Source organism: Geotrypetes seraphini, chromosome 16 (assembly GCF_902459505.1).
Source record: "Geotrypetes seraphini chromosome 16, aGeoSer1.1, whole genome shotgun sequence".
NCBI classification, from domain to species: Eukaryota; Metazoa; Chordata; class Amphibia; order Gymnophiona; family Dermophiidae; genus Geotrypetes; species Geotrypetes seraphini.
The window spans coordinates 39,356,151-39,378,537 of NC_047099.1; the positions used below are offsets into that span (position 1 = coordinate 39,356,151).

The 22,387-nt window shown below is 45.3% G+C and overlaps 1 protein-coding gene across 1 annotated transcript; it reads right to left on the reverse strand.

Annotated features, from left to right (window-relative positions):
• Positions 1–3,133: 3,133 nt before the first annotated feature.
• On the reverse strand, positions 3,134–22,121 carry CIART (circadian associated repressor of transcription). Its single transcript, XM_033924313.1, has 6 exons — positions 21,761–22,121; positions 16,314–16,925; positions 15,675–15,750; positions 13,364–13,442; positions 12,841–12,967; positions 3,134–8,823 (listed from the first exon to the last, which is right to left on the reverse strand). Exons 1-6 carry the CDS (start codon positions 21,761–21,763, stop codon positions 8,275–8,277), a joined length of 1,446 nt encoding a protein of 481 aa, XP_033780204.1. The 5' UTR covers positions 21,764–22,121; the 3' UTR covers positions 3,134–8,274.
• Positions 22,122–22,387: the final 266 nt, after the last annotated feature.

Here is a 22,387-nt window from a genome sequence, read left to right on the forward strand (position 1 = left end):
TCTCTCTCTGCAACCAACATTCTTGGATGGCAGCCTGCGATTGTTGTTGATATATGCACTACTGCTTTGTTGTGAAGCAGCAGCACACCTGCGGTGAGTTTTCCTCCTTGATAAGACTCCTGCAAAGCCATCATTGTATTGGCGTAACTCTCCCTGGTTAGGGTTGTCTTGTGTGGCATGAACTCCAGAAGCAAAAGTCTATCATGCCAGAAGACAGTTGCTACGACTGCCTATAGATATTTACATCTTAAACTTCAGGAGGGTGGGAATGACTTGTGCTTTCACTGCATAGATTCCACTTTATAGGATGATGGGGCAGATACACCAAAAACTGCAGTCCTGTCTCTTGGCATGATGGACTTGCACTGAGCCGCAACTGTGCATGAGTAACCTTGAGACATGTCACAAAATGCACAGACTTGTCTCAACACACTTGCTTTCATAAATTATTGAACACCCCTCATATTCTGTCCTCACTATGCAGGGAAACAGAGCTAAATTCAAACCAGTGCAGCATATAAGACAAGCTTGCCATTTAATTTTCACTTTTTAAACTCTCCTGTTATCTGTTTGACTCATCAGGATGTAGATAATCAGGACTAACACTCTTTAGTGTCTTTAAATTGGAGTGGTTTCAATGTTTATCTGCTAACAGATGGATGAAGTTGAGCTTTATAGCCTTCAGCATTCTGAAACATCCTAAATACTGTGCAGACTTGCACGGTCTGTGTCTGTATATGGCCATTTAGTTGAGGATGGGCTTTGGGAGGGCTTCAGTGAACTTTGACAAAGACTTCACTAGTTGGAACCTAAGCACAGTACCAGGCAGAACTTTGGATTATTGGCCAGCAATAGCTAAGAAGAAAAAAATAAAATTTAAATTGAATCAGGTTGGGCAGACTGGATGGACCATTTGGATCTTTATCTGCTGTCATCTACTATGTTACTATGAATCTTTCTTGACAGGAGAAAATTATCAGCCAAGCTGGTGGCTGCCCCTCATGTTGCTGCAGTTTCCTGGAAAAGTCAGCAGGTGGCAGCCTAATACCTTTTAGATAGAAATGATGAATAGTGGCAGCAAGACTGCAACCTGTAGTGGTAATTTTAAGATAGTAGCACTAGGTTTCAGGACCCTAGCAGTAATTCTGTGAGACACTGCTGTAGCTGCCAAGGACAGGAGTGATGGGATTGTTCCTGCCCACCCTATCCTAAACCACCAGGGCATCTTTAAGTGCGTGCGTGTGTGTGGGGGGGGGGGTCTCTAGGAAGAAGGTACAGCTCAATTCAGGTCTTGGCAGTCAACAGTAAAGTGATCACACACCTGTTTCAAATCTACCCCTGGAGAGTACTTCTATTTAATATATGGTCCCCAGCGCTGCAACAGGACGGGGCTTTCTCAGCTATGAGCTTAGATTTAAACCTTCCAGGAAAAGGAACATGCCGACCAGTTGTGAACGTAACTTACCTTAAACTAGTGAGAAAGGTGGGGGGGGGCTAGATCCAGATCTGCATTTTAATATCGATGTATAAAACATTCTTCACGTCTTTTTAGCACTTATGTATATTTGTAAGTCAGTGTCAAGTGTTTTGCTGACTGCCACTGGTGTTATACCCAAAATTTCATTGCTGTCTGGGCTCTAGCACTGGCTTTGTGGAGGCAGCTAAAGCAAAGCCAAATTAAGTGATATTCAGCACTTAACCACTGCATTTAAATCATTAGTTCAATCACTGGTACAGGGACATCTAGACTATTGTAATATAGTCTATCCAGCAGGGGTAAAGAAGACTATTTCCAGGCTATGACTCATACAGAACACAGCAGTGAGTCTAATCTATAGTTTGAAAAAAAATATGATAATGTATCTTTCTTTTATCAGATTGCATTGGCTGCCCATAGAGGCCTGCATCATTTTCAAGTTTGGTTGTTATTTATTATAGAATCATATTTATTATAGAATCATAACAGGTCAGGCACCCTCATATCTTTTAGATGCATTCAGTCCCCAATCCAAAATACTCTCGCAAAGTCCATGCTCTTTTTACTTACCCGTCAGTAAAGGGTTGCAAGTTTAAAAGATATCACGAACATACTCTCTCCTATCAGACCGCTCTTTGGGATAAAGATTTTAAGCAACTAGTCTTATTTATGTCATACCTGGAGTTCAGAAGGCATTTGAAGAGTTATCTATTCTCTAGATTTTTGAGTAATTCAATTTCTTCAGAGTTCTATTTGTAATAAAGTGTAATTTTTTGTAAGCCGCATAGATCCTCACGGTTATGCAGTCTATAAGTTGATTTTTTTTGTTATGTTACAAGCCACCACAAAGAGGACCAACACACTTTTTTTTGGGGGGGGCACAACAAGAAGTGGAGAAGGGAAACATTGTTACTGTTATCATTATCAAGTACAAAGCTATCAGTTTCAATTGTTGGAATTGGCCTGGTACAGGTCATATTTGGAATCTCAATAAAATTGCAAACTAAAAAGATAGGACAGACACTCATGTGGTCCTATTTGTGCAGTTCACCTGGCTGGTAAAGTGCTGACTATGCCAGAATCAGGGCTGTGGAGTCGGGAGATAAATGTTCCGACTCCTCAGTTTTTTGTACTTCTGACTCCGACTCCAGGTACCCGAAATTTCCACCGACTCCGACTCCACAGCACTGGTTAATTTTCAGATCGTTAAAATGGAATGTCAAGTTGAGAGAAATTAGCATTTTCGACACCGCCTTCTTTTTGCTTTTAATCAAGGTTCTAAGGCCGCAGAAGCTGCTCGCAACATTTGTGCTGTGTATATAGTGGGTGCTATAGTTGAAAGAATCGCTCATGATTGGTATGCCAAGTTCAAAAATGGAGTCGGTAGATAAATGTTCCGACTCCTCAGTTTTTTGTACTTCTGACTCCGACTCCAGGTACCCGAAATTGCCTCCGACTCCGACTCCACAGCCCTGGCCAGAATGCCCCTGAAATCGCCAATTTTGGGATAGGCATTGACCTGTTAGCCCTTAACTGGCAATTCTACCAGTCAGGAGCCATTTCTGGCCTGTTAAATCGCTTTGAATATCGACCCGGAAATACCCAGACACACACACACAGAGCGGTTAAATCAAGTGATTAAGGACCAACATTGTGTCGAGTGCTGAAGAGTTTTTATTGCTGTCATGCTGGTCCATAATACCTTACTTTTCAGCAGGAGACTTCAACATGCCAAAATCACATCTATATAAAAACGTCTTACAAAAACTGTAAAGCAATTTAAGGAGTTGACAATCAAGGAAACTCTTGGAACAGAATTCAAAAAACATTTCCTAGCAAGCAGAAGGTACAAACCCAGTCATTGCAACCCCCACCCCCCATCCTCCAGCCTGTGTACGGTGAAACATGGCCATGAGTTTTTAATCCCTGGGACTTTCTAAGTAATAAAGTCTACAGTTGCTTTATCAAGATGTACTTCTGTTTTACTTTCCATATTGGATCTAGTGAACCATTTGCCTAACAAGTAGGTAGGTAGCACAACGGGACACAAGGGTTATCAGAGCACAGATGTAGTCTAAGTGCCTTTGTCAATCAGATTCATCATCGTTTTGCTCAAATTATACTCATGAGAACAGAAGACTTGCCCTACTCTTGTCAGACCAAAGGTCTATCTAGCCCAGAATCCTGTTTTCCAGGTCATAAGCACCTTACACACATTCCACAGATAGGGCCACTGGCTCCTTGTGCAAAAATTCTTCCAGGAACAATGGAATGTCAAATTTTATGAACACATTTCAATGGCCACTAAATCTGGCAAGGGAAGCACCCCGCTGGATGTTCAGGGAAGCAAGGCCATCTCTGGACAAGAGAAGGGCAGAGACATGATTCTCGTGTGACACTTTTTCAGCTTCTTTCAAATGTTTCTTTTTTTCCCTCAAACATTTTCCTTATTCTTTGGATGCGTTCCAGTAAATATACTGGTGCCATACTAATATCTACCCCCCGTCTTGTACACCGCACCATATGTTCCATCTCTGCTTTAATTCAGGGTCCTGCGTGTAGCACACCAACCCTTGGCCATTGGTTTTCACTCAGTTTGGAGAGAGAAGGTAGGATGTTGTGTATCCAGAAGATACACTTTCAGACTAGATCTGAAGGTCCCCTAGTGCTATTCATGGCCGGAGAGTTTGGGAGATACCAGCAAAAATAACAGTCAAAAATAGAAGGAAACTGGAACCAATAACCATGTACTTCTATAAAACAGCTGTGGCTGATTAGGGCTCCCTTGTCATGGCTGTGAGCTGGGATTTAAAAACTTGGCTAGAGAATGATATGGGGACAAATTTTTCACTGTCCTGTCCCCCCCCCCTCCCCCCCTGTATGAACAAACCTCGAAACACTTTAAATTGAGTTCCTGCGGGGATGGGGGCAAATTTGTCCCTGTGTCATTCTTCACTACAGACTCAAGTGAAAACAGCCGACTTAAAAAGACCCCCTCCTTCCCACCCACAAAAACATAACATTATCTTGGCTTTGCAGTAACAATAGGGAAGGGACAAGGCCCCAGAAAACACCAAAGTCCAAGGGCAGTAACACCGAACTATTAACACTATGGATATGCGTTTACCACGCATGATCCGCTGATGCTCCCTTCCACTCTGAGCGCTTACAAGGTTTCTTGCTCTGGCACACACTGATACCAGCTTTCGGCACCCCCTTGCTCCATTCCCTTGCTCACATGGCCTGGGAAGGTGCTACAGCCCAAGCACTCCAAGCCCCACACGTGGCTAGCCATGCCAAAGGCTCCCACACCCTGCCAAACTGCTCAGCGGGGATCTGGCCAGGAGCCAAGTGCCTGTCAGCACCTGTTCACCTGGGAAGTCACACAAGGCAACTTCTTTTCAACGAGTCCACACCCCAGTCTGAGTAACAAGCAGTTCAACTTTCCAGGGACAAAAGCTACAGCTTTGGCAATAAGCAAACATACAAGAGAGCACATACCCTTAAGAGAGATTTGCCCAATGATTGGCATTCCTGGGGAAGCGTATAGGGAGAGATATAGAGGGAATGCACTTTAAAATCAGTAGGAGTTTGAACTGTATGCAGAAATGGACTGGGGGCCAATGAAGTGACTTGAGAGGGGTGATGTGAGCATGGCGACTGGCGTAATTATAACTTTGTGCAGCAGAATTTTGAATGGATTGAAGGGGCGAGAGATGATTACGTGGAAGACCTGCGAGAATCAAGTTGCAGTAGTCCAGGCAAGAGGTCATAAGAGTGTGCTCAGCGAGGAAGAGTTGGATTTTGAAGATATTATAGAAAAAGAAATAGGTTTTGGTGGTCTGTTGGATTTGTGCAGAGAAAGGAGTCAAAGATCAACCCCAAAGTTATAAGCTGGTGACAAAGGGAGGAGAGAGCGTTACCCAATGAGATGGAGGGTGGTGGGAAGGGGAGAGAGAGGTTTAGTAGCTCAGTCTTGGTTGTGTTCAGTTTTAAGTGGCGGCAGGACAACCAGACAGCAATGTCGGTCAGGCAGGCTGAGACTCGGGCCTGGATTCCTGGTGTAGAGAAGCAGATCTGGGAATCGTCAGTGTAGAGGTGATATTGAAAACCATGCATGGAGATCAGAGCACCAAGGGGATGAATATAGATGGAGAAAAGAGGTCGTTGGCGTTTGACCAACTGATAGTGGGATTGCAGTGGAGGATGATCCATTACTGCATACACTAAAAGTGCAATGTAAGAATGAGAAAAAAAAAAAAAAAGAGAACCAAGAAAGAACAGAGCCTCAACATCCAAATGAGGACAGGATATCAAGGAGAAGGTGGAAGTCTACCGTGTCAAAGGCAGCGGATTTTCCCCTCTTCCACAGTATACGTATTGAAGTCTGTAAGTGTCCCCAAACGCTTTGTAACAGACCACTAATCAATTTTGTAGCATCCCCTCTGGACTAACTCCATCCTATTTATACCTTTTAGAAGGTGCAGTCTTCCAGATCAAAACTACTGATCTAAATTTCATCATGCTAAACTCTGCTACATTTTCTTAAAATAAGGAAACATGAAGATTGATAAAGGCCAAATGGCCCATCCAGTCCACCCCATCCACTATCTTTTTCCTCTAAGAGATCCCACATGCCTGTTCCAAGATTTCTTGAATACAGACACAGTGTCTCCACCACCTCTGCCAGGAGACTGTTCCACGCATCTACCACCCTTTCTGTAAAAAAGTATTTCCTTTGATTACTCCGGAGCCTATCACCTCTTAACTTCATCCTATGCCCTCTCATTCCACATATTGTGCTCATATTTCTATTAAATTGCCAATTGGTTTTATTCTATTCACCCTTTATATACATACACCTGTTCTATCAGTGATTATTTTAACTTTCACTGCACCAATTCATGCAAAGAAATCCCCTATTTTCATTTCATCCATCTGAACCAGATAAACTTCTATTTAAATATCTTGAGTGTACAAAAATTACAAATACACTCGTATGCAGGTCAATTTATGTCAGTCATAATCAGATATCAATTCCACCAACAAAAACTGTATTAGGCGCGATTTGTTGTTGCTGAGTGAGAGTCATCTTCTCTTGTGATAACGTTATGGGACTGCAGAAAACTCAAACTAACACGTTCAATTACACTATTTTAAACACCTCAAAGGTACAACATTACACAATAGGTTTCTGATCTTACAGAAAATTGTTTTAAGGCTTGATGGTGGATCACAAAAACAGAAGTTTTCAAATAAATTTGATACTACTGCCCTCCTACTCATTTGGACTTCTAATTCAAATTACTCCGATCAGACCTCGTTTACAGTACGGTGTACGATTCTGGAGACCATACCTTCAAAAGGAAAACAGGAATGGAGTTGGACGGCTAGTCAAATTAATCAGTGGTCTTCGTCATGAAGATCTCACTAGGTATACTAGGTAGGAAGGGCAAGACTGGGTAGATACGACAGAGATGTTTAAATACCTCTGTGGCAAAGCACAGAAGCGAGTCTCTTTCAATTGAAAGGAGCCTCTGGAATGAGGGGGCATAAGATGAAGGGGAAAGGAAATACCTTTTCACAGAAAGAGTGGTGAATTCATGGCGATGCAAACTACAAATTCAAGTGCATAAGATCTCTAAGGGTGAGGAAGGGGTAGCAGATTGCATGGATGGCAGCCTGGGTCTTTCATCTGCTTTTGTTTTTTTTATCCGTTTCTATATTACTCAGCCTCCCACTAAACAGTGGCCCCCCTGCCCCCACCTTCATCCTTTCCATGCTCACACCCTCCCCTACCAGAGTCAATACTCCTAGGCTATGTGAGGCACAGACTAGGAGCAGCAACTTCTTGCTCTGCAAAGGCCTCTACATACTGCTTCCACAGTATCCCCAACACTGGGAAACAGTAGCTAGGCATGGGAGCTGAACCTCATCCTTTGTGGGAGCAAGTACAACCCTATGACCAAGCAGACAGCTCCCTTTCACATTATAATCAAAAAGGTCACAGATCAGGTCCAGGATGGGGTTTTGGGGAGTCTTATTTCACAGCTTTACAAACTTCACCCCGCATTGCTTAAAAAGTAGAATCTAATTTGTAGGCAGAAAAAAAAGGGGCATCACACAGCCAAAGGAGGAGGCAGGAAGGCCAGAAGAAGAAAAGCGACGGTTCTCTGTTCTACTCCAGGCTTTCCTCCTCCCCTGAAGGCTGCCTGGAAGAAGGGCTGCAGCAAAAACAAAGAACCCTTCCTGCTGGTGACCATCCACCCAGAGAGTCCTTAATGGCATAAGTCAATCTGCCCCCAATTTCCCTTAAAGAAGTCTGATGGTGGCACGTCCAGCATTAGTCCTCTTTCATAAACGGTTTGAGAGAGAAGGCATTAAAAAGAACAGAGAAGGGAAATGTTATTCACATTCACAGGGAACAACAATGAGGTTTTACCCCTAAACCCCTACCCTCCAAGAAATTTCATCTACAGAGAAAGAGAGGGGGGACAAAGACAATTTAATCCACAATCCACTGAGACAGTACTTTTGGAGAAAAGAAAAGTCCCCTCCGCCCGCCCACCGCCTCTGATTTTAGCCCTGAAATCAAACTCCAAAGTTCATGCTTTTCCTTCTCAATCCTGAGATCTGAATTCACGGGTTAAAGCAGCTCTCAAGTGTCCATGGTCCTTTTCAAATGCAGCTGTCTCAGTGGTCTTTTCACCCCTCTTTAAAAAAACATGAAATGCTTGTTTTGTTCACGGAAAAAAAAAGTTATTCAGAAAATAAAGCCTTCCTTTGAAAGAAGACACCTAATTCAGAGATGCATCTACCAGCAACCCCTTGTCCATGCCTCCAGTCCTGCCTCCTGATTCTGGGAGGGGAAGCAGTGAGGTGATGTGGCTCCCACCTTTGCTGGGTATTCTGCTGCTGCTTTTTCCAAGGAGTACTCCCGGCACACTCTGACTCCTTAGAGGAACTCCTCTTTCAGAAGGGTGGGCTGCCTGGGGGCAGGCGGTCGCCAAGCACTTCTTGGGGGGCACAGATGCCGAGCGAACGCGTGCCGGGGAGGTCAACAAATTGTTGCGCAGGAGAAAGATGACGCCACAGCTGGCTGTGCTGGAACTGAGGAGAGTGCCTTTGCCTGGTGTGGCTTGCAGGTTGCAGATGGGCGAGGTATGCATCCAGGTCAAATTCAGAGCAGACCAGCCGAGAACTTGAGCGCCATTCTTGGGGGTGGTGGTATCTGTTTCTGGCATCCCATTGGGGTTCTTCTGCTGTGGGTCCAGACTGGTGACGTCAGGGTGTTTGGCCATCTGTCCTGGCAAATTCTTTATCTCTGTGCAGCTGGTGCATGGGTGCTAGAAGACAAAACAAAGATAGTGTGAATCCAAACAGCACCCTTGGGATAGGACAAGTCTATGAAAAAAAGACAGCTTCATGTCATTTTGCGTTTTTTTTTGCTATGTGCCTTTTTGGGGTTTTCGCACATCAAAATGCAAAGTGAAACTCAGGCAGAGTGGAGGTGGGGGTTAAATCCCCTGACCTGAAAATGACATGCAACTTCAAAATGTATCTCCAGTTTCAATGACTGCCCGCCCTTGATACACCATTAATATAAAACTAGCCCCCTGGTCCAGAATACAGCAGGAAGAATGATTTATGGTCTGAGGAAATCATGAGCATTTTACGTGTGAGCTGCACTGGCTTACGGTAGAGGCCTGGGTGATCTTTAAGTTGGGATGCTTATACTATAAAGTTGCTTTTGGTGTTGCCCCATTATATCTTGTCGACAGATTTGTTATCGTGGCGCATGAGAATAGTAGAAAATCTCATGCCCTAGGTTACGTTCCCTTCAGCCAAGGGTTGTAAAAGAAACCTCACGGGCACTGTCTTTCCTACCAAGCAGTTTGCTAGGACAAAGATTTCCGTCCATTATTAATTAGATCCACGTCTTATGAACATTTCAGAAAACTCTTGAAAACTTTTTTTTTTTTCAAAATTCTTGATCAATTCGATTTCTGTATATCATACTATTCCTGTATTCTCTCATAGCATAATCTTTTGTTAACCGCATTGAACTTATGGCTATGTGGTCTAGAAATTTGCTCTTATGTTATGTAATTTCAGCAGCTGCTACTGACTTGGACAAGTCATGGAGCATGAATGATATATATATATATATATATATATAATAACATAGTAAATGACGGCAAATAAAGACCCGAACGGTCCATCCAGTCTGTCCATAAGCTATACCCATTTAAAAAATACACGATTCGATTAACGTGTCTCTTCTTTGATATTTATGGGCCATAGACTGTAAAGTCTGGTATTGTCCTAGGTTCCAAATGCCATCCGAGCTCACTCCAGCCTATCCAACCATCCCGTTGTTTGCAGGACGTCTACCGTAAAGTCAGGCCAGTAACGTCCTCATGTTCCAAATTAATTGAATTCCCATGGATGTCCACCCCAGCACATCCTACACCGAATCCCCATATATATATATATATATATGACACAGACCGTGCAGGTCTGTCCAATACCGGCTTTGGTTCTTTAATTTACGTCCTTCGTTTTCTAATTAGAGATCCTCTATTTTTATCCCATGCTTTTTTGAATGCCATCACTTTTTTTTAAATAACCCTTCTTAACTTATCAAGTACTGCAAATTCCCTGTTGCCATCCTCCTAGCTGTGGAGAAACCAAGAGCACAAAGGATCCCCCTCGGCTAGCAGCGAATGCACAAGGTAGGGTGGGTAAAGAGTCAATCTCTTCTACAAGTTCATCAGATCCAGAAGGTATGTAGGGGGTGTGAGAACCGAAGTTCACACAGTGAGAAAAAAAGGACTAAAGGCATCCTCCCAACCAGACCCAGAAGTGCTGCTCTTGTACTGGGGCAAGCCACAATGAACATTTATCAGGCATTCCTGCACACCGCCAGTCCCAAGACTCGCTCACTTTTCTGAACCAATTATGCTAGCAGCTTGAACCTGTCTGGGGGTATGGAGGAATAGCCCACAGAATGAGTGCAGGAAGCAGATCCAGATTACTTAGGTAACCTCATCAGTTCTTCCACAGCTGGAGTCACGATTGTTGAGTTATCTGGGTCTTTGCCGCTTCTGGGTAGGTAGAAGTGATGTTTCGACCATTAATGCTGTGGCTTTCTTTGGGGCGTGCTGTGAAGTCTGCAGTTTGTCTTTCCAGTGAAATGCAAAAGTCTGGAACCACTTGTGAATTTTGCATTCTTTCAACTTTCTGACCTTTTAATTTTTTGTTGATCCAATAGATTTTTCTGTGTACCACATTATAAGGGATGCATTTAGCTATTAGAATCAACTTTTTCATCTAGCTTGGCCTTAAATTTCTGACTTTAAGTTGCCATGTTAATTGTTTTTCTGGAATAGGCACGTGGGATCTCTTAGAGAAAGGAAGAGGTAATGGTTAGTGCGGATGGGCAGACTGGATGGGCCATTTGGCCTTTATCTGCCATCAGGTTACAATGTTTCTATAACCATAAAGTTCTAGGACATCACAATGCAGGTGTAAAGAGCCTTAGCCAATAGGAAGAGGAGATGCAAATGTTAAGAGCCTTAAGCCAATAGAGAGAGGAGTTAAACGTGGATGCTGCAGATGGGCAGACTGGATGGGCCATCTGGCCTTTATCTGCCATCATGTTTCTATAAATTGAGTAATGTACGTCGCTGACAAAAATATTTCATACAAGCATCATCTGTTCTTCATATTCATGTAGGTGGCCTTGAAAAAAGGCTGTTTTGTGTGTCAGAGGCTGTTTTGTGTGTCAGTGATCGCTCTCTGTTCTTGATCAGCTGTCTCTGCACCAGGTTGGCATTAAGTGATCATGGGCGACAACTCACGTTTTGATGTTGGATGTCTCTTGGATATCTCCCAGGTCACCTTGTGCCACAAATTCTCGATCGGATTCAGACCCAGAGATTGGGTGGGCCAGTTGTCGTTCTGATGCTTCCAGCTGATCTTCTGTTTACAGGTATGTTACATAGAAACATAGAATATGACGGCAGAAAAGGGCCATAGCCCATCAAGTCTGCCCACTCCAATGACCCACCCCCCTGACTTTACTCCCCTAGAGATCGCACGTGAATATCCCATTTTCTTGGAACAGGAACTGCCTGGAAATAGCTGCTGAGCCGATGGCACCAAGCACTTTTGCAGTATTGTGATAGTGCTGTTGACCATTCTATCAACAATGTGCAGATATCCGTCCACCACTGGTAGCCATGCAGCCCCAGACACAACCATCAAAGGAGGCTTCACCATGTGGTTGAGGCACTTAAGCTTGAACTCCACTCCAGGAAACCTCTTCACGTGGGTGTGGGCCTAGTTACCAAACAGGTAGAAGGTGCTATCATCGCTGAAAAGCACCCACATTTCACATGTCCAGCTCGAGTGCTTCCGTGAGCAATCGATCCCGTTGCGCCTTTGGACGTCGGTCATCAGTGGCTTGACCTATGCTTTGCAGCCCCCGGCAATGAACTGTTAATGAGCCGACACCGACATGACACTCGACTGACCACTCATGCAGTAGCCGAGAGGCAAGGTCAACTTGCAATTTAGTCAATGAAATGCATCAAAGTGCACGGTCTTTACATGATGATGCATGTGGACGACCGGACCAAGGCTTGTCTATCACTGAACCCGTTGCTTTCTTCTTTTATACAATCTTTACTACCACACTGTGACTGCAGCCTACTTTGCTGACGCTCTGTTGGCATGACAATCCTTCTTCACTCATCACTGACACACGAACACACTCCTCCAATGTCAAGTTCTGAGTCTTGCTCATGGTTGATGCAGAAAGTGTATGAAACCCCAAAGGCCCACACTTTTTTATAGCTGCCTTGTTACCTAGACATCTAGACTGTGATTGGCTGGCAAAAGCAGCCTCATGATTGGTCAGAAATAACACATGCTGATTGGACAGTCTCAATCCAGTTTTGAACTATGCTATGTGTCACAGACAAATCTACTATTAAAAAGTCAGAAAGTTGAAAGAATGCAAAATTTACAAGTGGTTCCAGTTTTTTGCACACTACTGTATATGTAAATGGGTCCTTAGACCCGATTGGCTGGGCCTTGTCTCAATCACCTCAGGTCCCAGCCAATCCAGTCTGACTTACTACATATAAAAACAAACTACACCCCAAAGAAAGCCACAGCATGATGGCTGAAACATAGCGTCTACCTACCCAGATGTGGCGAGACCCAGGCAACCGCAACAATCCTGTTTGCCACTAAATTTGGGGGGGTGGGGAGGGGTCTAGAAAGCAATCTGGACACCACACATGGCTTCCTCGTGTCAGCCTGAAAGGTGAAGTGTGAAGGCGCAGGTACCGTACCATGGTAGATCTATTCTGAGCATCTACCGCGTCACACTCTGGAGAGGTCGAGCTGTGCACAGCCACGCGAGGGAACCAGACTTTCAGCATCATTTCCACCTGTAGCAGGGTTCCAAGGTATCTCTCCCTGTCAAGACAAAAATGACAGTGATCAGCATTATTCAATGCTTTAAACACTCAAACATCAAGGGGGGGCCACTAACTGGGCATCGCCTATTCTATAGCAGCGTAAGTTGCCTTCAGTCCATCAACGGCCGACATAAATGGGCCTGCTAGAATCCCAGTATTCTGTGAGGGCTGTGTGCAAATGTTGGCTATGCCCTGCTTCTAGTTAACACGCTAAGCCCTCTTAGTAATCGAACACACTTCAGTGTACATTTAAGCGTGTGGATGGCAGTATTCTATTAATTTAAGCCCCGTTATACCATGAGAGGATCAATGCAGAGCTCCAGCACAACAGGAAAAGTGTGCGTGTGTGTATGGGGGGGGGGGAGTGGGCAGCAGGAGCAGGCGTTTTCCTTACCCCATCTCTGGCTTCTGCAGGACTCCTACGATCCTCTGGATCCTATCCATGGCTACACTCTGCTGGAAACTGCTCAGCCCTGAAACAGCAGACAAAAAAACCGAGTGTCTAGAAACAGCTCTGTACAGCAAGCAGAAAATCCAGGACCCAAAAGGCAGTTTTTAAACTAGTCTACAAAATCCTAAGTGGAGTAGAACAGTTACAAGTGGATCAATTTTTCACTCCATCAAAAATCACAAGACTAGGGGACACTCTATGAAATTTCAGGGAAATACCTTTGAAACCAACAGGAGGAAATTTTTTCCCACTCAAGAGAATAGTTAAGCTCTGGAACGCATTGCCAGAGGTTGTGGTAAAAGCGGATAGAGTACCTGGTTTTAAGAAAGGGTTGGACAAATTCCTGGAGGAAAAGTCCATAGTCTGTTAAAACATGGGGGAAGCCTCTGCTTGCCCTGGATCGGTAGCATGGAATATTGCTACTCTTTGGGTTTTGGCAAGTGACCTGGATTGGCCACCGTGAGAACAGGCTACTGGACTTGATGGACCATTGGGCTGACCCAGTAAAACTATTCTTATGTAAAATTTTTAATCACGTAACACTCCCTCCTCACATTTCCTCCAGGATAGTGCAATATATAAATAGCAGATGTAAATTTTTAAGATTGACATTTTTCAATTACTAAGCAAGAAACATTCAAAAAAATGAAAATGAGATTACAAACCACACACACAAAAAAAAAAAAAGACAGAAAATACGGGGTGTGGAGAAGAATCAAACCTGAGCCCCAGTTCTGCCCGTCCGCCCATCAATTAACAGGTGGCCAGATTCTGAGGTGCTGCTTTAAGTAACCAGACAAAAGAGTAAGATGAGTTGCCAGCAGAGAAGCAGCAAAGCTCATGGGCCTGGGTTACCAAAGTATCCGAGCAAGTCTCAGAAGAGAGTGCCTGGGGAGTGACTTGCAGAACGGGCATCCAGAGATTGTTGAGTCACACCCACGTGTTACATAACCTGTTTACATAAGCTCTGCAAAGGCTTCTTTCTGCCAGCACAGCTCAACCGCTGCCTCATTGACACGCACATGTAAACACAGGAGGAAAATAAAAAAAACACAACACTCCAGCACTTTCCAACTGAGCTCACACTGGCAGTTACAAGTAAGTAAGTCAATAGGCTGAAGATGGTAATTTAATAACAAAAAAAGCCGACATTTCCAGCACTTCAAAAAATTTCCATCAGACGCTCCTCTGCAGCATTGCATGTTCTGTCTTTTTACCATATTTATTCATTCAGTTTTCTATACAGGTTTACATTCATTTATTCAGGTACAAAACAATTTTTCCCCATCTGTCCTGGCGAGCACACAATCTATGTAATGTACTTGATGTTAATTAGGCAACTAGGAAACATGCAGAAGTTACCCATTTGATATCTGATATTAATACAAATAATGGATTTAATGAAGTATATAAAATAATTTGAACTATCTTGCAAAGATATGATATGCAAAATATATCTTCCCCTACAGTCACTACTGCTACTGTCTCAAGCTGCAACACAGGCTGGGCTTCGGAAGTTACTTCACCTCTGCATCAGCAAAATAGATCTTTTTCTTTTTGCCATAGGCAATCAGCACAATTCAATATAGAAACGTGATGGCAGATAAAGGCCAAATGGCCCATCCACTCACTATCTTCTCCTCTTCCTAAGAGATTCCATGTGCTTACCCCAGGCTTTCTTGAATTCAGACACAGTCTCTGTCTTCACCTCTTCTGGGAGACTGTGATGTCATAATGCCTCATTCCACCAATGCCTAAGAGCCAACCTCATCAGTGATGTCACAATGGCTTCATTGTCCTATTCTTAATTCACATAAGAAATGTCGTACTGGGACAGACCCATTAAGCCCAATATCCTGTTTCCAACAGTGGCCAACCCAGGTCCCAAGTACCTGCCAGAAACCCAAAGAGTAGCAACATTCCAGAGCTGAGATTGTGATGTCATAATGCCGCATTGCACCAATGCCTAAGAGCCAACCTCATCAGTGATGTCACAATGGCTTCATTGTCCTATTCTTAATTCACATAAGAAATGTCATACTGGGGATAGACACATTAAGCCCAATATCCTGTTTCCAACAGTGGCTAACCCAGGTCCCAAGTACCTGGCAGAAACCCAAAGAGTAACAGCATTCCATGCTACCGATCCCAGAGCGAGCAGCGGCTCCCCCCCCCCCACCTCCCCCCGGTCTGTCTCAATAGCCACTTGTGGAAAAGTACACTAAATGGAAACGGAAAGCAGTAAGGGGATTACCTCTCTCATAGCGCCCTCGCTTCAGTCCATTCAGAAGCCCCTGCAGCGGTTTGATAAAGCCCTGAAGCTCTTTGCACTGTAAGAAAAACATAAGATTAGACAAATGGACGCGACGCCTTCTAAATACAATTTCAATTAAATCCTTATCAGTTCTTCCCCTCACCCCACCACACACCAGGAAAGAGTTCCATGCCCTTTAAGGGCTTCTAGCCCCCCCCCCTTCTTTTGCACACAGCTTGCCATTCTGTTTCATGGCCCTTTCCCAGGGGGTCACTCTGCGCATGGCTTTAACCACAAGGGGGCAGGACTAGCAACAGCAGTGGAATATAATAAAACTCAGCTCAGAGAACAATTCCCACCCCCCGCCCTGGCCAAAGCACAATTTTTCCTCACCGCCCTCTCCAAAGCCAGGTCCAGAACCAAAATGAAACCCACTGAACTCCATCTCCTTGCTAATAGCAAGGTTTATTTTTTGCAGCTACACACCAACCCACCCTGTTGATACTCTGACTGTCCAGGGAAGTCTCCATCTCACAATAAATGTGTTAAAACCCTCCCGCTACCCGGAGTTTGTAGTGCAAACTTTTTTTTTTTTGAAAGACTATAACAGCAGCCTCCGACACCCCATCCCACACAAACCTTCTGTGCAAAGATCCGGTCGCCTTCAGATCTGGGGCGCCCCTCGTTCCCTCCACTTGCTGCATCTCTCCGCCATCTTGCCTCTTCTTCCACAATTTCCTCTGTTCTTTGTCTCTTTATCCCAAGAGAAGGCGGGTTCAGAAGGCAGTTAGGGCAGTCCCGTTCACCTCCTGTGCTCTGGGCTAAACGTTTTAGGCCCCCTTCTGGCTTCTGACTCCGGTTCCTGTCCAACAACATAGCTTGTTCCGCTGCTACCCGAGCATGAACAGAGGGGAAGTCCCCGTTTCGCAAAAGCTCTGGGTACCTGGTACTGTAACCCTTTGGTTGATGCCTTCCCCCAGTCTGCCCAGCCGTTCTCAGCGTTCTGCACTCCTGATCCCCGTAGAGCAAGCCAGGGCTCCTAGCGCCATCCAATCCAGAATCGGGGGACAGTAGACGCAGCTCACACCGACCACCCCTCAAGTCTGCCTCATCCTCCACACTGTCCGAAAGAAAGGCGTCCAGGTCTTCACAGCCATCATCCTCCCCGCTGGATGCACTGTCCACAGAGTAGAGAGAGTCGCAGGAGGACAAGTAGTCTGAACATTCTGCCTCATCCATGCTGAAAAACACCTAAGGGAGAAGAGAGAATGGACACATGAATGCCTAGGACACGGATCACATGCAGACAGAGGCCTGATGTCTCACAAAGCTCCTTTCTGGGACTCTGAACTACCGTATATACTAGAATATAGAATATAAACTGTTCCAAATATAAATGAGGTAGCTCTTTATATTCAAGTACTCTGCCTTGCTAGGTTTTGCACCCAGCCCCTCCCCCCTCAGCTCTGCACCCTGTCCGCATTCCCTCCCTCCCTCCCTCCCCTGATGCCTTTCTCTGGGCCTGCAGTTAGCCTTGGTGGGTCTAGCGGTGAGCAGAGAGGTATCCCTTTCACCTCCCGTCCTGGCCGATTCAAATGTTCCACCTCTCAGACCTCAGAAAGCCTAACTTGAAAGCCCTGGTGGTCCAGAGGTGAACCAGGGCAGGAGCGATCTTCCTACTAGAGAATGACATGGGGACAAATTTGTCCCCCGTCCCATCTCAGCGAGTTTTGTCGCTGTTCCTGTCAGCTCTATCTTAACCATAGTCTCTTGAGACTACGACGGGAACTCACAGCGGCCATTTTGGATGAGTGATCTGCATGGGGAAGGAGTGTAGGAAGATCGCTCCTACCCCGAAAGCCTGCTAAACCACCAGGTAAGGTCCGGGATGCCATGGTGAAGGCGGGAGGGAGGCAGGGGTGGGTCAGTCGGCCCAAAAGTTATTCGCAAATTTTCAATATTCACAGGCCGGCTCTGCCCCTAACCTCCGTGAATATTGAGGGAGGAGTGTATAATGGACGCGTTGGCACACGTTATCTTTTAGTGCGTGCTAAATTAGCTCCCGCATCTTAGTAAAAGGACCCCATAATGAGCTCTTTTGAACAAGTGTGCTTTAGAAAAATTAACTGGTAAAGCGCATGTTATATGCATGGACATGTTATGTGTGTAAAAATATAGACTATAATATCTGTTTATCCCATTACTGTATCCAAACACAAGAGAAAACAACAACGAAATTGTCATATATACCATCAAAACCTTGAATTCTAGATGTTTCCAACAAAGTACCGACGACATTCAACTTACCAATACCAAATGTTAAATGTCTTGCATTTATAAATAAACAAGTGGTTAAACCCCCCCCCCTCAAAACCAAATAAGAACTGCCATCATGTACAAATGAAATACAGCACTTCCTTATCTGAAGCTGGAATTAAAACTGTCCAAGCTAGTTCCAGTGATAAATCTGGTGTCGTCACACTCCTCATGTAGCTATCAAACGTTTAGGACAGCGTGTGCATGCAAACGGACAACGTGCCTCAGTCTACTGGAGAAACTCTTTTGCCCAGACGTTCTCACACCTCTGCCATTAACAAACTGATGCACATCGCACTCTAGTGGATGTGCCCTCAAATTACGCTAAGAATGCAAGCTCCTAGCTCCCAATGGTCTTGCTATACAAACATGGCTGGTGTGCACCGTGTCTTCAGCAGAATAAAAACTCAAGTCAACCATGTAGGAATACGAACCTAAATAGACCACCTGTACACAGTATAGTGCTGAAAGACATATGCAACGCTGTATACAATAATCAGTCCCTACTCAGAAGAGCTAACAATCTAATTAAACAGACAGGACATCTCAGAGTTGAGAGATTATGGTAGAGGAAATGATACAGTGGGTAAAGGTATCTGACAGAAGTGAGTGGGAGTTAAGAGTTGAAAGTAGTTTGAAAAAAGTGGGCTATTAGCTTGGATTTGAATACTACTAGGTATGAAGCATGACGTATTGATTCAAACAGCCTGCTGCTCCAGGTATACAGTGCGGCAAGAAAGAAGGGACGGAGTCTGGAGAACACCTTGAACCCCCTAAACAAGATGTCTCCCACCTAAAGCATTTGCTGGGGGGGAGGAGGGGGTTGGAGGTACATCAAAGGTTGCATCTCCCCGTAAGAAAGTTTATGGAGCATCCCGTCTTACTTGGCACAGATCTCAGTTTTAGGTTGAACATTTGCAAGGAAAGACTGCAACTCATTTGCTCTAAGAACCAACAAGCCTGCTAGGAGATCTCAAGGACCAGATTTGGGAGTCACTGCAGTAGATTCACATGAATTTAACCGGGCTGCCCTGCTGCCCACACAGGGAAGTGACCCGTTTTAAAGATATGGTGTTCACATATATGGAAAAAAAAAAAAAATCATTTAATGCCTGTGATTTCAAAATCTCTACTTAAACCTCTATTACAGAATTCTAACTTTTTTAATCCAATTAATCATTTTTATGAATATTTATTCAATTTTTAGTGATGTGCTCAGGCCCACAACCTCGAAATTAAAGTGGAATAGAAAATTCACCAGCATGGACCATGACAGCACCATCAGGTCCCCCCTCTGCCTCAACTTTTAATTAAAGATATGGTGATCATTTGGCTAACAAGTAAATGCAACAGCTAGGGGTACTCTGAAGGCAACAGACAGACCCCATACTCGCACGTCTGAGCTCTTGCTATCTGTCACTGTTAAAATAACTTCTGTGTTGGATTATTCTCAACTTCTAAGCACTAAGCCCAGACTGACTCATAACAAGACATTATGTTCTTGTTGTTTCAAACAAAATACACTTGCCTTGGGGCTTGGAAACACCCCAACTTCCTTGTCAGCAGGGCAGTCAAAATAACTTAAAAAAAAAAAAAGCCAATAAGACCCCAGGGAGTTATGTAATACCAGGGATCACATTACTAAAGTAAGATGACAAACCACATGGCACCCAAAAAAAGCGCTTGCCAAATCCATCTGGCAGCACGAGGCTAGAGCGGATGATATCCCAGAACGGTCTGTGCTGGTTAGTAGAATGCAACTACCTCACACAAATTACATGCACTGAAGCCGACTCAAAGCTATTTCCTGCTTGGGTCGTTGCAATGCTCAGAAGCAGAGGTGCTGGGGAGAAAATCTGGGGTAAGGGGCTGGGACTTGACAGACTTCCTTTAGGCGATTACAACCAAAGCAGTTTACGAATTACAGACAAGCATTTATTTTGCAGCTGGGGGTAATGGAGAATTAAGTGACTTGCCTAAAGTCACAAGGAGCCGAGCGTGTCCTAGGCAGGCCAGTGAGGAGCAGGGGATCCTAGGAAGATGATTAGGGCATCCTGGATGCTCCAGGCGTTTCATCAGGGAGGTGTCAGGGTAGGGAAGCAGCATTCCAGTCAGAAACTACATCCAGACACAATGGATAAAAAAAGGCAGAAATGGTTTCTCAAACACTCATTTCATCTTTGCCCAAATTCAGCTGATGTGTGCGGGATTGGCACGTGGGATCTCTTCAGGGAGGGAGTTAGGGGGGTGGGACATTGGTATGGGCAGACTAGATGGGCCTTGGCCCTTTTCTGCCATCAGTTTCTATGTTTCTATGGTTTTCTTCAGGAATGAACTTTTATTACTTTCACTGCTAAATATCCTCTCCATCGACCTGGACTTTCTTAACATTTTCTTACCTTTTTACTCATCTGAAAGGCGTTTCATGCACTCCCCCTCACCCTCACAGCTTCCTATCAAGTGTTCTTAAAATTTTCCTCCCAACGCTCTGTTACATAAGAACTGTTAGTTTTACTCAATTCTCTATTGGGACATTTGATGCACACATGGATTCTGCACGGAGGAAGATTTGCATGTTCTTTCTTTATCTGACAATACCTTAAAAAAATAAAATGATTATGGGTAGCCCACCAGCTATGGAAAATACATCCTGTGCTTCAGATTCCAATTTTCTGGGCAGTAGCTAATAAAAACATGCTTTATGAGAGAGAGAAAAAAATCACATCTGCTCCATGCCATTCATATGTTGGGTCTGGAGTCGTGTTCCCACTTTAATGGCCCCTTCCACCACCTGTAGACACAACCTCAATATCACTAGTCCATCACACAGACCTACAAGGCTAGTAAGGCAACATGGGCAAAGTGCATGAATGACGTGGGAGCAGCCCAGAGACAAAGAGTCACCTACATCTCTCTGTGCACCACCATTCAGAAGATCTCAGACACTGTCTCATGCCCAGTTTCCAGGGCTCCCTGAACAATACAGGCCTCAGAGTGGAAATAAGCATGCTGCCCCCTCTCCATCCTGACTCCACACACCTTTGTGGGTATCCACGAAATCCAGCCAACAGAAAAGGACCATGGCAGATTATTCAGAGGCTGAATCCTCACTCTGTCTAGTGGCGGAGTTCAAAACCCCCATTTAGGTGGGGCTCTGTTACCCTTCCACGACACCTACCAAGCACAGCAGAGGCAGCTCTGGAGCAATGTTTCCCAGCTCGGTCCTGGAGTACCCCCCCCCCTGCCAATCAGGTTTTCAGGATGTCCACAATGAATATGCATGAATTAAATTTTTGCATGGAATACCTCCCCCTTGCCAATCAGGTTTTCAGGATATCCACAATGAATATGAATTAAAAAATTTGCATTTAATAAAGGTTGTGTACGCAAATCAAGTTTATGCATATTCATTGTGGACATCCTGAAAACCTGACTGGCAAAGGGGGGGTTTCCATGCAAATTTCTTTCACGCATATTCATTGTGGATATCCTGAAAACCGGGGGAAGGGGGGTATTCCATGCAAATTTCTTTCACGCATATTCACTGTGGACACCCTGAAAACCTGTTTGGCAAAGGGGGGGAGGTTTCCATGCAAATTTCTTTCATGCATATTCATTGCGGATATCCTGAAAACCTGATTGGCAGGGGGGGTACTCCAGGACCGAGCTGGGAAACATTGCTCAAGAGGACCAAGGGGTCTTTTGCCCTCTTACTAAGGGGGGGGAGGAGTTAATTAGTCGCATGAACAGCAGAGGGGGGGGGGACTTACCATCTGTCCCTCGGAGGCCCCCTCACTCAGTACCTCTAAGCAAGGGACCCCGGCTACCGTGCACTCACGTCCTACACAAAGGCCGAGCCAGTCCTGGCTTTGCCCCGGAGCATGCTGGGATTTGGAGTTCTCATCGGCCTCGTCATTCCCATCAAAGAAAACTAACCGCTCTCTGCGCGCGGCGAGGCCAACCCAGGACCGGGTCAGCTCGTTCCCTCGACGGAGAGCGTTACCCGACTCGCGCGCCACAGAGACGCCCCGTTCCCGCGGAATAAGGGGAGGGGGGGAGGTGTCGGTGCCCTGTACTGCGCCGCTATAGGGGAGAAGACGGGAGACAACCCCAGCCGCCTCGGCGACCGCCACAAACCTGGCCACAACCGCCACGCGCCGCCGCTCCGCTCGCTCCTCTCGCCGCCGCCGCTGTCCGCAGCCCTCGCGCGCCGATCCCGGCGCGTCTCCGCCCACCTGCAGCTCTCAGCCACCGCCGACACGTGCGCCGCCGCACGTGCCTCCCCCTGTGCTCCCTCAGCTCGCGCCGCCATTGGCGCGAGCCCCGACGCACAACGCCGACTCATTGGCCGGCGCGTGGCGAGGGGGCGGGAGCGAGGGGAGAAGAGGCGACGCGCG